We start from the raw sequence: 14162 nt of genomic DNA, 5'->3' as shown, positions 1-14162 counted from the left end.
CAGTCTTCAGTGTCCCCATATTGGAGGTGATTTCCAGTGTTGTAGCAGGCATTGTTTTCACTAGAAATCATTGAATGACTCAGATCAGCATATCACTCACAGTTGTTAAAAGTAGTTTGCAACTAAGCATAGGCAAAAAAAAATGGTCTTGAACACAGTGTTTGCCCAAGAGCTGCTGAGTGCCCTTCCTGACTTGTTTTGAAATTTTGGGCTGCCATTGCACTCTTCTTCTGGAAGTGTTAGATGTCTTGCTTTGTCTGACTTGAATACTTTTCATTTGCAGACCCAGAACTAGGATGTTGTAAATGAGGGTTAGAAAATAAGTCAGATCCACTTCTCTCTAAAATTGTTCTCGGTCAGTGACTTCGAAAGCATTGAAATCCAAGCATCAGAATGGCAGCTTCATTAATCTCTCAGGTCCCCTTCAAAGCTATAGGCTCCAGGGGTGTCATGCTGACTCCTGACTGTGATACGTTGCTTTGATTTATAGCAGCATACAGCATGCAGCCAAGTAAAAGAGGTATAGTTGAGATCTTGAAATGAGAATGTTTTCCCAGAGTTTCTCTTTAATATAAATGTAAATTGTGATAATGAAGTTCTCCTATTTGCTTCCTTTTAGTCTGTTGAATATATCAAGTGTTTTGTTAAAACTGTTAAATAAGTGCAAAAAAAAAAGAAAAGTTGATCCTGCCAGAACTCCAGTACTGTCGCGTGCCCTTTCTGCAATGTTGTCCCAAACAAAGTGATCAGAAAATGTTTTAGGACTATAGAACATCTACCCCCTATGTTAGGAAGGGAGGTGTTCTATAGTCCAAACACTTCTTGTCCTAGGGTGACAATGCTGCTCCTCCAAAGAGTAAGTAGAGTAGAGTGAGTGAACATTGTCATTATAGCAAAGGAGGTGTGGTAAGTAAAGTGGAAAAAAAAAAAGAACGAATGCAGCCACCACATCTAAGCGCTAGTTAGCTGCATTCTATTTAACACTGAATTTTTGTTCTTGTGTGCTGATACACTTTTGCTTGTGTGTTTATCCATAAAACATGCACTGTTTATAAGACTTGAGATACCAGGTTTACAAAACCCTTCCTTAGTGTAGCCTGCTATGGAACATACTACAAAAAAATAAGTATATATTGATTGAAGCCAAATGTTGGCTTCCCTCACCATTTGCCTGTATGCTTTGATGGTGTAAAAAAAATTATATAAAAGTTATTGCTTGTGATGTATGGTAGGATTTAGTTTTACATCCAATATGCACTCTGGTAGTCCTGATACAGTGCAGTGAATGTAAGTATTGTATACCCTTTCGACACACACAGTTCCTCTTTTTACTAGTCACCATGTCATTTTACATGCCTAGGTACCCATTGCTGTTCCTCCATATGCCACAGATCTGGATTCTTCCCAAAACTGGGATAAGCAGAAGCCTTTTGGAGTTGAAACGCAGGAGATGATGCCAAGGATCGTGTCAGTGCAATCATTGAAGGAAATGGAGAAAGCAAGGTTTGTCTTATAAACAGTGGCCATATTCACTGTGATAGAATGTAAACTGTGTCATTAGATGCCCTGTGGTACACCCAAACACAAGCTCAGCCTGGCTCATTATCAAAGTCACAAATAGCAAATGGAAAGTTTCTCACTGTTGCTAGCGACTAACTAGTATTAGTAGCATTTATATTGCCACAATGTGCTGGGCTCACAGTATTACTTTAAAATTAAATACAAATGCCTTATATAAGAACTGTGAATATAATTGACATCAATATTACAGAAAGTTTGAGTTCCTGAGCAAAATAATCTATACTCTAATGGGGGAAAGGAGGGATGATACTTTGCTATGTACTACAGGCTACTTGTGGAGTGAGGACAAGGCATCATACAGCCAGCCTAGCTGGCCTCAAATGGCTGTAAGAAATCATTTTTACTGCGTTAACCAGGAAACATTAAAACAGAAGTATGGCCAAGGCCTTTTTTTTGGTCATGCTTCCCTTCTGGGTCACAGGAGTGCACTACTTTCTCCTGTGACCCAGAGTCAGCTCATAGCAGCTAAAGCCCACTGTCAGCTAGCATCTCAGAACCATGCTAGGCTATATTGTCAGGATCCACCCAGCTGCCTGATTGACAGCTAGCTCTCAGCCAAAGCTAGCTGCACCCGCTCCCCTCTCCAGCCCAGCACTCCAGTGAGTGCTAGAGGGCCAGAGCAGGGAGTGGTGAGCAGCAGACTGAAAACTAAGCAATCAGTAGTTATGTGATCGCTCAGTTCGCGGGCTTAGAGTCGATGTTGGACAACTGCAACATCAGACTGATACTGCAGCATAGAGGTGAGTATAGATGTTTATCTTTTTAAATACCCCATACGTCTCCTTTAAGAGAACATATGTATGGGTACCTTTTTTATAGTAGAAAATATGTAATTGTCCTCTACCTTTGAGATATTTACGTTGCATCCCCCACCCTTCTGCCCCTTCCATGGCAGCCAATGTTTCATCCCCTTGTTCTTTCCCCCCAAGTCTTGCATCTCTGAAACGTGTAGATCAACACCCCTTTACCTTCATCTTTTCAATGTGTCCTCTTTTAAAAGTGTAAACGTTTTCTCATTTCCACTTTTTGTTCACCACTTACTTTCAATATATGGTTCTGTCAGGAGGACACCGTATTACATCAAACCCATCTACCATACAGCGTAAACCCTCTATACTTTCTGAAAGACCATATCCTTAAAAATGCAAATTAGCACAGATGAGCTGTTATTTATTTTTGTATATTTTACAAAATAGATATTCATCATGTTATTACATTTTATTTCATTGTAAAGTCTTGTTTTATTCAGTGGAAATATAAACCTCTTGAGAACCACATAACGCATATGTACTGTAGCAGAGCGGGTGGGCCTTAATAGCGACACCCCACACGTGTCCATGGGGACCAAGGTTTCTGTGCTAAGAGTGTGCTCCCAGCGTAGTGACCAGGCTGTTACAGACAGCTACTGGTCTTGTTCATGGGCGGGAGCCAACTTTGATCTGGAAGTCTTTCCTGCTCCTGGCCTTAAGACCTACTTAAAACCCTGACAGGAGTCATCAGGAAGCAGTAAATTAATAAAAAATGTCAGGTGTTGACTCGTGGCCACACCTCTCTAATGCCTAATATGTTATCAAGAGTGTCCCATTAGCTATAGCAACACCCCTAAAAAATCTCCCTACTTGCTCCCACTATGAGAAAATCAAAGCTGTGCTGTAGTGCAGAGTTTGCTGGCTAGAAGTATAAGGACTGAGGGGCAATTTCTTTTAAAGAGGACCTTCAGAAAAGAAAACAAATGTCAGTAGAAAGAAAAAAATTCAGCAAACATTGTAGCTGCTGCCTTTTAATAAAAGGACACTTATCTGTACAGGAATCCAGCGCCATCCTCATCCAGACCGGTTCTTCACCAGTCTTAGTGTCTCCGGTGCAGGCGAGTTTACTATGGGAAGCCAGCTATGACTCCTTGCGGCTTCACAGCTAGTTTCCCACTGCACATGTGCGATCCACGCAGCGTTTTGTGAATGGTCTGACAGCCTTCTGGGACCCAGGGTAAACTTTTGCTCAGATTGCCTAGGTACCCACTCCTCTAAAATATGTATATGTGCCATATGTGGTAGAGGAGGGGGGATAATGACATAAAGCAGAACTTCCCCTTTAGGGTGAAGTTCCATTTTAATTTGTGAATGGTGATAGCTTGTGTTATTTGGTTTCCTGTTAGTTTCCTTGTCCAGACAGGGAATTTGTGTAATTGACCGGCATGTTGGTAAATTTACTAAAAGCTTTCCCCTTGGACATTTTCCTTTCCTTGTCCCTGTTTATGACAAACTCTATAGCTGGTTAGGTGCAAATTCCCCTTACTATAGTAATGCATCATCTAACAGATTAGCTAGTTTTATGTTGGACTCTAAAGCTGGCAATTAGGTTGATCGAATCTCAACAGGTTCAGCAGGGACCAGCTGGTATTCAATTAATCTATAAGCAGGCTGGTTTTACCAACGATCAACTTGGGTACAACCAGCCTGTCTGATTTTCCATATACAATTATTGCCAGCAGCTATAGCCACTAGCAGTAATCGTGGTGTTCTGTCATCCGGGAAGGGATTCCCCCATCTGTGGGAGGGATTCCCCCATCAATATGGACTATGTTGATGGGGGAAGCAGCTACAGAGACACGTGTCCTTGTCGACATTCAGAGATGGCTGTGATTGGGAGGGCCAATCAGAGAGCCCATATCTCGATCAGTGATGTGCTGTGTCCAAGTGACACAACCATCACGGAATTGCGCTGCTGCGCGGCCTCAGGGCCGCATGCAGGTGCCTGTTCTGAGGGACGTACAGGAAAATTCACTCAGAATGGGGAAGCTCCCACCTGGCCGTTTATGTACATTGGCCAGGTGGGAGGTGGTTAAATTTAGCTGTATATTTCTTGCACAAAAACAGTTACGTGTATATGCACACCCACAGGTAAAGATCCACATCTGTGAGACCGCATGTATGTGTATGGTTGACGGGAAGAGGTTAGATTTCAATTATGGCTTGGTGGCTCCATTTATTAAAGCAGAACTAAATCCATAGATTTTGACTACTTCCCTAAGCAGTGACATAATTAGGAAAGGTTGCTTGTGCTTTCAAAAAATGGCTGATGTCTTCACTGATCATATGTGCAACACCATGGCAACTGCAGATCAAACTGAGGTGGCAGTTTATTTGGCTGTAAAGGATTGGAGGGTCTAGTTCTGCTTTAACCCTTTTGCTGCCAGGCCCTACGTGTCACTTTCAAACTCAGATAGTCGATTTTTGCCATTTTTCCATTGCTTTTTTTTTATTTTTCCCTTACAGATTTCAGAGTTTGTAAAAAGCACATGATCAGTAGAATAAAAAGGTGCCACTGATTGATTTTTATGGCCCCGTAACATTTATGAAAACTGTATTTTTGCTAAAAATACATTAAAATCATTATTAGCAGATACAAGCACGGTAAATTAGAAAAAATTCCTACTAAGGCCTCGTTCACATGGGGTCTACCAAAGTGTATGCCCCTGGAGGGCCATGTTTACCTGCAAGGGGATGCACAGGTGTTCTGTGTATCTCTGTGCAACCAATCCCATTCATGTCATTTGGGATGCAGCGGCTGCAAGGACAGGGCTGACATCCGTGCAAGTGTAGATGCATGGCCCCAAACGCAGACAGTGTGAGTTCAGAGACATGCACCCACTCAAATGGAAGCAGTGACTGTATCCAGGCAGCTGTGTCGGGTCTGCCTGCATGGTGATGCATGGAACTCCTGAGCATCACTGTGCATCTAAACACGACCTCGCTGTAGTATGCCCTATGTGAACAAGGCCTTAGGCCCTGTTTAGACTTGTGGTTGGGGGGTATAAAAAATGTGCAGTTGAGCTGCATTTCTGCCAACTACCCCTCAAACTGCTGCCAGTAGCAGACAGGGGTGCTTACAAGCTGCGCCCGCAATGCCTTATTTCACTTGAGCCCATGGCAAAGTTGACCTGACTTGCAGTGATCAACGGACAGCAAGCCCGCAGAACACAACACATTTAAGTCAAAGTGCCGCTAACACCCCACAACCATGTAGTTGCGGCGAATTTGTCAGAAAGAACGGGTTAAAACAAGGAGAGCGGTGGCGTTGTATCACTTCCTTACCGCTTGTTAGCCTGCAAATTGGGCTTCAGAAGCAGGGGGGTTTTAGACAAATCTAAATCTACCCTTGCTATGTTCATTATCTCTTCTTTTTTCCAATTTATTAACATGTACGATATTATTTTTAATATTTTTTTCCTGGGGGGGGGGGGGCTGCTTTACAGGCCTTTAATCTCATTTTGAAACAGAAAGGGACTGAAGACAGTCCCTTTCTAGTCCTTTTCTCGGCAGCCCCAACTGTACAGTGGATGAATGAATTGGAATCTGTATAGAGACTCCTATTCATTCACAAAGTGCAGTATCGTAAACACAGTTTGTGATGCTTCAGTGATGACTGAACACAAGCGATTGGTACTGATCACTGATTTTTCATTCAAGGAAAGGAAAGGAGCTAGTAAATATATGTTTAACAGCCCCCCCCCCCACCCCCCACACACACATACTCTTCCATCTCCTGGGCTGCAGGTATGTGTGGTGATCGCTCTATATGGGTATCTAAACACAATCCTTAGCAATAGAAAACCCATATCTGCAGCTATTTCAGTAATATTGCATTGGTCTACAATGGTGCCCTTCCTTCTTTGTTCAAAATGATCCAAATATTTCCAAAAGCACCAAATATGTTTCATCTGCAGATCAGCCTCCTAACTGAGGATTTTTTGACAGACTACCTCTTTGGCATCTATCCTTTAAAAATCAGGTCAACATATTTTAGAGGGAGACAAGAGAATCTTTGTGTTAAAAAAAAACAAAACTTTATTTCATATTCATAGAGTGTCCAGAGACCTCCGACTGGAAAAACGTATCAGAGAGCATTTCCAGGCCATGCAGGAGAGGAAGAGAAACCCCAAGCATTCCGCACAAGAAGAGATGGAGGCAGCCAGGAAGGAATTAGAGATGGTAAGTTACTTTTCGTTTTACTTGAACAGGCAAAGTGACACAACTTACAGGGTTGTACTTCTACTAATAAGTGTGTAAAGGAAATGAAACATCCAATATATTGCTGATTATCATGGATAAAAGGACAACCCCACCCAGATTCAGTTTTAGTTGGTGTTGGGTTGTGTTTGATACCCCACTGAAATGTTACGGTTATTCATTAACGTAGCCAATAAGCTGTGCTTCATGCTCATGGACTAACAATTGACATGCAAATAGGAGGAGAAAGCAGAGTGATAGAGAGATGACCTAATCCATCTGCTGCATCTCCTTTCACTGTCCAGTCACAGGCTGGGGGAGGAACAAGACCTGTAAGTGTTACTGAACTGCAGCAGAGAAAAATCAGGTCTCCTTTGCTGGATGGGCAGAAAATCAAATTCTTTAGCAGGTAAAACAGCTCTTATATCTATTTCATCTGTGTATTTAGCTGTCTGCATGAAGATAAGCTTTAATGTATTATTAAACCTGTATAGGGAGGATAGTACCTCCTGCTCAAGTTCCTCTTTTGGGCTAGGATCACACCTATGCAGGTTGCGTTTGAACCGTTTATGCATTGCGTTTTGCGTTTTCGTTTTTGCCACGTTTTGTTTTTTTGGTTTTGTTTTTAAAATGCAAAATGCAGCAAAAACGCAATACATGCTTTTCTGTAGTGTTTTCATTGAAGTCTATAGAACCAAAAATGCAACGTTTTGCATTCAAAGAAGTCCCTGACCCTTTCCAAAAATTGCACTGGGTGAAAACGAACAGGTGTGAACATGACCCATAGGAAATCATGTTAAATGGACTGTACTGCTTTTCTGCAAAACTCTGCAGAAAACGCTTAGGTGTGAACCTAGGGTTAAAGGAGACTTGAATAATTACCTTCAGACGAGATGAGACTCTAAATTCTATTTATTGTTGTATATACGTATATGGGGAATACAGTGTCCACCCTCACTGTACTCAGATCTTCAGAGTCCCTCTCTACTTATATAGCCCTTTTTATCAAATAGAAAATGATCACCTTTGGAAGGACCAAGGCGGACACTATACCCCTCCTGGAACGTCACACATGCCTAATGGCACAATTCCAATTAAGATATGTGTTTTGCAATGAACAACTTGAAATATTTGAAGTTATAAAAACATTTTTGATGAGACAAAATGGGAGTATTCAGCCATCTTACAACATTCTATATATGTGATGTTTTAAGGATCATAGTTTATCCCTATACAAACCTTATTTTTTTTTGCTTTGTTTTTTAATTTAATTAATATACAAGTCTATACTTAACTGTTCTGTGCAATGCTTTTGCACAGAGCAGCCACGATCCTCCCCTTCTGGGGTCCACTGCTGGCCCTCCTCTTCGCTTCCGAGCTGCCCTGTCTGCGGCCATTGACACAGAGCAGGTGGCTCAGCCCCAACCCCCGCTCCCATGTCACAGCATTTGATTGACAGCTACAGGAGCTGATGGCCGAGGGAGAAGGGAGACAGTGATGAGAGCTGCTCCTCTTGTGCACATTATTGGATCAGATCAAGCTCCGGTAAGAAAAAGGAGAGCTGGGGGAGCTGCAGCACTGAAGGTTTTTCACCTTAATGCATAGAATGCATTAAGTTGAAAAACTTTAAGCCTTTGTAATCACTTTAAACCCTTCATGACGGAGGGTAAAACAAATCCTAAAGCCTAAGCACAGTTTTGCAAATTTGGGATGTTTTAGTAAAACTGTACATATCATTGCAACTGTTTTGTGTATCCAGATGGCTTAAAACTTGTTTGTTTTTTTCCAGGACAAACTGGGCTTTCATTTGATGGTAATGGATAGCTCCTAACGAAACCAAAATGATGCAGTGCTACCCTAATAATAAAATAATACAATATGGCAAAAACAAACAAAGTGACATAAATATATATATGTGACAAAACAATCAGTGGATTGATCCTCTCTGGGGATCTCAATATAAAGTGACATAAAATATATATACGTGCCAATAAATCAGTGGATTTGACCCTCTCTGGGATCTTAAGTAAAAAAGTGATCACACCTGGTATAAAAAACCAGGAACCAATACCCCCACTAGCCAAAATAGGATCATACACAAAATAAAACACAAATAAGCGTGAATCCCTAAATAGGGATCAATAAATTCATGCAAATGATGGTGAAAATGAGAACGTGAACCCCTAACAAGGATCAACATATCATGCAGATCGTGACAAATAATGGCTAAATTAAGCCAAAAAGTAAATAGTGACATAAAATGGATCCCTAAATGTGGGATCAATTAAATACAATAGTGCCAAAAAACACACATACAAAAAGTATATTTATGAGCAAACACATAAAAAAAAAATTGTCCAAATAGGTGCATATACACCAAAAACTTTCCAATTACTCCTAAGTGCAGGTGATATTGTGGATGTGCATCACCACCGTATGTGGCTAAAATACCCCCTCACCTCCTTGATGCGATCCTCAAAGGGCCAAAACGCTTTTGTTTTTTGAAGCCAAGAATCTTCACTGGTAATGGACACCTGCTCAGGCAGATGATATCCCCCTCACTAGCAATAGCCAGGTCCCCTCCAATGTAAAGCAGCCAGCCACCAACTCACAGATAGGATAAAGATAAAAAGAAACCTCCCATAGCGTAAATCCGTTTTAATAGGGACTCTCAAATTACAGCACAGCCAAATGCCCACTCACATTTAGTAAGATTATAACAAGCTTTTCAAAAAACCTCATGCTAAAGGTGAACTTTCATGGGAACTCATTGGGTGCAGCTAGATGGCGTCCGTGCCAGAAGTACGTCACCACACTCGCATCCTACGCGTTACGTCACGCTATACCGTGACTTTTTCAAGGCCTTGAGCAAAACCTTGGACAGAGGGGTGGCGGTGGATGTGGTATACTTGGACAGAGGGGTGGCAGTGGACGTAGTATACTTGGATTTTGCAAAAGCGTTTGACACAGTTCCCCACACACGGCTAATGTGTAAGGCAAATTCTACAGGCTTGGAAAATGGATAGAAAACTGGCTAAAAGAACGTATTCAGAGATTAGTGGTTAATGATTCATACTCTGAATGGTCTAGGGTTGTCAGTGGTGTACCCCAAGGTTCAATGTTGGGACCCTTACTTTTTAATATATTTATAATCAATATAGGGTCTGGGATTATAAATACCATTTCAGTCTTTGCAGATGACACCAAGCTGTGCAGTGGAATAACGTCCTTACAGGATGTCTCTAACTTACAAGCCGACCTCAATGCACTGTTTAATTGGGCAACTATGTAGCAAATGAGGTTTAATGTTGATAAATGTAAGGTTCTGCACTTGGGGACTAAGAATATGTATGTATCATACATACTAGGCGGGTACAACTGGGGGAATCAATGGTGGAGAAGGATCTGGGAGTTCTGGTAGATCACAAGCTTAATAATGGCATGCAATGCCAAGCTGCGGTTTCTAAAGCGAGCAAAATCCTCTCTTGTATTAAAAGAGGTATAGACTCCAGAGAGAGATATCATATTACCCCGGTACAAATCATTAGTAAGACCTCATCTGGAATATGCAGTTCAATTTTGGGCACCAATTCACAAAAAGAACATTGGGGAACTGGAGAAAGTACAGAGAAGGGCAACAAAACTGATAAGAGGTATGGAGGAGATCAGCTATGAGGAAAGATTAGAGGAACTGAATTTATTTTCTCTTGAGAAGAGGAGATTAAGGGGGGATATGATCAACATGTATAAATACATCAGTGGTTCACATAGTGAACTTGGTGTAGAGTTATTCACCCTGAGGTCATCACAGAGGACAAGGGGGCACTCTTTACGTCTGGAGGAAAAGAGATTTAATCTTCTAATACAGAAAGGTTTCTTCACAGTAAGAGCTGTAAAAATGCAGAATGGACTCCCTCAAGAGTTGGTTCTGGTCATCTCAGTGGATTGTTTTAAAAGAGGCCTGGATTCTTTCTATGATACACAGAATATAACTGGATACTAACATTTATAGGTAAAGTTGATCCAGGGAATATCCGATTGCCTCTTGGGGGATCAGGAAGGAATTTTTTTCCCTGCAGGAGCAAATTGGATCATGCTTTGCTGGGTTTTATTTGCCTTCCTCTGGATCAACTGTGGGTATAGGATTATAACTTTTTTTATGGTTAAAATGGATGGACTTTTGTCTTTTTTCAGCCAGACTGTGTAACTTACCACCAAAGAACAACCCATATTAAATTATCCTGCTTCTGACAATCGCAGCGATATCACATACGTGCATTATTTGTTGTTTGTACATGTAGTAGGGTCCAGAAACAGTGGTGCACAGAATGCTGCAGGTAGACGGATTCCAAGCATGCCCCACCTTCTAACTTTTCAAAGTATTGGCTGACCTGGAACCCATATACCTGGATGAATCACCCCATATGTCCCAGTTCCCTCCCTCCATTGTACAGAAGAAACTCTTACTCGACCCTTCTGATCAGTAGACCCTTTCCCTGGACATATTTAAATGGGAATTATAATGCATTTTTCTAAAAAAAATTGAAATATACTGTATCCACTGATAGTTTTTATTTTTTTTTTCACAAACATTTATTGCAGTTTTCTTCTATGGTGCGGTACTTGTAGAGCATGCTGGGCTTCTAAATAAGAATGTTCACTTCTAGTTATTGTGCTTTTGCAGATAGAAAATCTAGACAAAGGAGGGATTGGGATTTATTCATTTATGTACAGTATCTCACAGAAGTGAGTACACCCCTCACATTTTTGTAAATATTTTATTATCTTTTCATGTGACAACACTGAAGAAATGACACTTTGCTACAATGTAAAGTAGTGAGTGTACAGCTTATATAACAGTGTAAATTTGCTGTCCCCTCAAAATAACTCAACACACAGCCATTAATGTCTAAACCGCTGGCAACAAAAGTGAGTACACCCCTAAGTGAAAATGTCCAAATTGGGCCCAAAATGTCAATATTTTGTGTGGCCACCATTATTTTCCAGCACTGCCTCAACCCTCTTGGGCATGGAGTTCACAAGAGCTTCAGAGGTTGCCATTGGAGTCCTCTTCCACTCCTCCATGACGACATCACGGAGCTGGTGGATGTTAGAGACCTTGCGCTCCTCCACCCTCCATTTGAGAATGCCCCACAGATGCTCAATAGAGTTTAGGTCTGGAGACATGCTTTGCCAGTCCATCACCTTTACCCTCAGCTTCTTTAGCAAGGCAGCGGTCGTCTTGGAGGTCTGTTTGGGGTCATTATCATGTTAAAATGCTGCCCTGCGGCCCAGTCTCCAAAGGGAGGGGATCATGCTCTGCTTCAGTATGTCACAGTACATGTTGGCATTCATGGTTCCCTCAATGAACTGTAGCTCCCCAGTACTGGCAGCACTCATGCAGCCCCAGACCATGACACTCCCACCACCATGCTTGACTGTAGGCAAGACACACTTGTCTTTGTATTCCTCACCTGGTTGCAGCCACACACGCTTGACACCATCTGAACCAAATCAGTTTGTCTCGTCAGACCACAGGATATGGTTCCAGTAATCCATGTCCTTAGTCTGCTTGTCTTCAGCAAACTGTTTGTGGACTTTCTTGTGCATCATCTTTAGAAGAGGCTTCCTTCTGGGACTACAGCCATGCAGACCAATTTGATGCAGTGTGCAACGTATGATCTGAGCACTGACTGGTTGACCCCCCCACCCCTTACCCCACCCCTCCAACCTCTGCAGCAATGCTGGCAGCACTCATACATCTTTTTCCCAAAGACAACCTTTGGATATAATGCTGAGCACTTGCACTCAACTTCTTTGGTCGACCATGGCGAGGCCTGTTCTGAGTGGAACCTGTCCTGTTAAACCACTGTATGGTCTCGGCCTCCATGCTGCTGCTCAGTTTCAGGGTCTTGGCAATCTTCTTATAGCCTAGGCCATCTTTCTGTAGAGCAATAATTCTTTTTTTTTCAGATCCTCAGAGAATTCTTTGTCATGAGGTACCATGTTGAACTTCCAGTGACCAGTATGAAAGTGAGAGCGATAACACCAAATTTAACACACCTGCTCCCCATTCACACCTGAAATCTTGTAACACTAACGAGTCACATGACACTGGGGAGGGAAAATGGCTAATTGGGTCCAATTTGGACTTTTTCACTTGGGGGTGTACTCACTTTTGTTGCCAGCTGTTTAGATATTAATGGCTGTGTGTTGAGTTATTTTGAGGGGACAGCAAATTCACACTGTTATACAAGCTGTACACTCACTACTTTACATTGTAGCAAAGTGTCATTTCTTCAGTGTTGTCACATGAAAAGATAGAATAAAATATTTACAAAAATGTGAGGGGTGTACTCACTTCTGTGAGATACTGTATATGTAAAATCTAATATCCTGCTGTTTAGGTCTCAATACAAAATGCCAGGTGCCTCTCTCCTGTCACATGCAATTTGAAAATTTACTTGAATAGATTTTTTTTTTTAATAAAGTGAAAAACTTTTACTTTTTGAGTCTGCAAAATAATAGAAAATAATTAAAATGAAAAAACACTCTACATTTTCTTTAAAACCAAAATAATGATTATTCAGTACTGTGGTTAATTGGTTCTCTCTGCCTTATAATTTCCAAGGATACTGTTTCTACCACTAACATGTTTTATACCTTGCTTTAAATCCATAGGGGAAAAAAAGCTTAACACAATTTATTACCATTTTTTTGTGTATTTGCAGGCCACCTTGCTTCAAGCAGAAATATTACAGAGAAAAAGAGAACAAGATACACCTCTGGAATACCGCTTTTCTGCCTTCACAGGGGAAATTTCCCCTACCACCTCACCGGGAGGAAAAGCTCAAAACATCTTTGCAATGACAAATTAAAACAAAAAGGCTTTTGAAATAGGGTTTAGGCAACATGTTATAGATGTTAAAATCTTAGTTCTTTGTTTATGTTATTGAATTCCACACCACTCTGTAAAATATTTTGTGTTCAGTAGAATTACAGAAAAAATATTCTTTTAATCTGTCTTTTTTTTTTTTGCTGTTATGCAAATGATACAAGGCCATACTTAAAAAGTGTTTCCAGTGAAGCGGTAAATTGAGGTATTATTCAGAGGCTTTACTGACCCTGACAAAGCCATTTTGAAAAATAAAACTGAAGTTTAGTTAAAACATACATTCCTTACAGCCTTAGTCACATCACTTACTTATAATGAAATATGTCATATGTTGTGCAGGCTGCTGGGTTCTGGGGAAATCTTCATTGCAGGGTTGCCTTGTCTCTAAACGTCCAGCATTGCAGTAATTAACTGTTTCAGGTCTTCAAATAGAACAACGCTACAGATAAACACTTTCCCCCTCCTTCCTTTTTCTCTATTGAATAAAGTGCTTTCATTGATTAGATTGCTCTTAACAATCTGTGAATGGGGAAGAGTCTGATCAGTCACAGGATTCTCTCCCCCATTCACAGATCCTGTTAGAAGCAGCATAAAAAAAGGAAAGCACTTTTCTCAATGGAGGAGGAGGAAAGAGGGGCTGGTCCCTGTGGAACCATCTGTACTGCTGTTCTGTCTGA

The 14162-nt window shown here is 41.2% G+C and overlaps 1 protein-coding gene across 1 annotated transcript in view; it reads left to right on the top strand.

Moving 5' to 3' along the window:
- The window catches only part of LRRC27 (leucine rich repeat containing 27), a 76456-nt gene extending 62847 nt beyond the window's left edge, over positions 1-13609 (top strand). Inside the window, exons 9-11 of the mRNA XM_089669195.1 lie at positions 1361-1503; positions 6446-6572; positions 13322-13609. Of these exons, the coding sequence (XP_089525321.1) occupies positions 1361-1503; positions 6446-6572; positions 13322-13468 (417 nt within the window). The 3' untranslated portion in view covers positions 13469-13609. The remainder of the gene's footprint in view (positions 1-1360; positions 1504-6445; positions 6573-13321) is intronic.
- The last annotated feature ends 553 nt before the right edge of the window (positions 13610-14162 follow it).

The sequence above is a fragment of the Staurois parvus genome, unplaced genomic scaffold (genome assembly GCF_062004578.1).
Source record: "Staurois parvus isolate SC_StPar_1 unplaced genomic scaffold, SC_StPar_1.0 ptg000009l, whole genome shotgun sequence".
In the NCBI taxonomy this organism is placed as follows: Eukaryota; Metazoa; Chordata; class Amphibia; order Anura; family Ranidae; genus Staurois; species Staurois parvus.
This window is presented reverse-complemented; position numbering and strand designations above follow the sequence as displayed.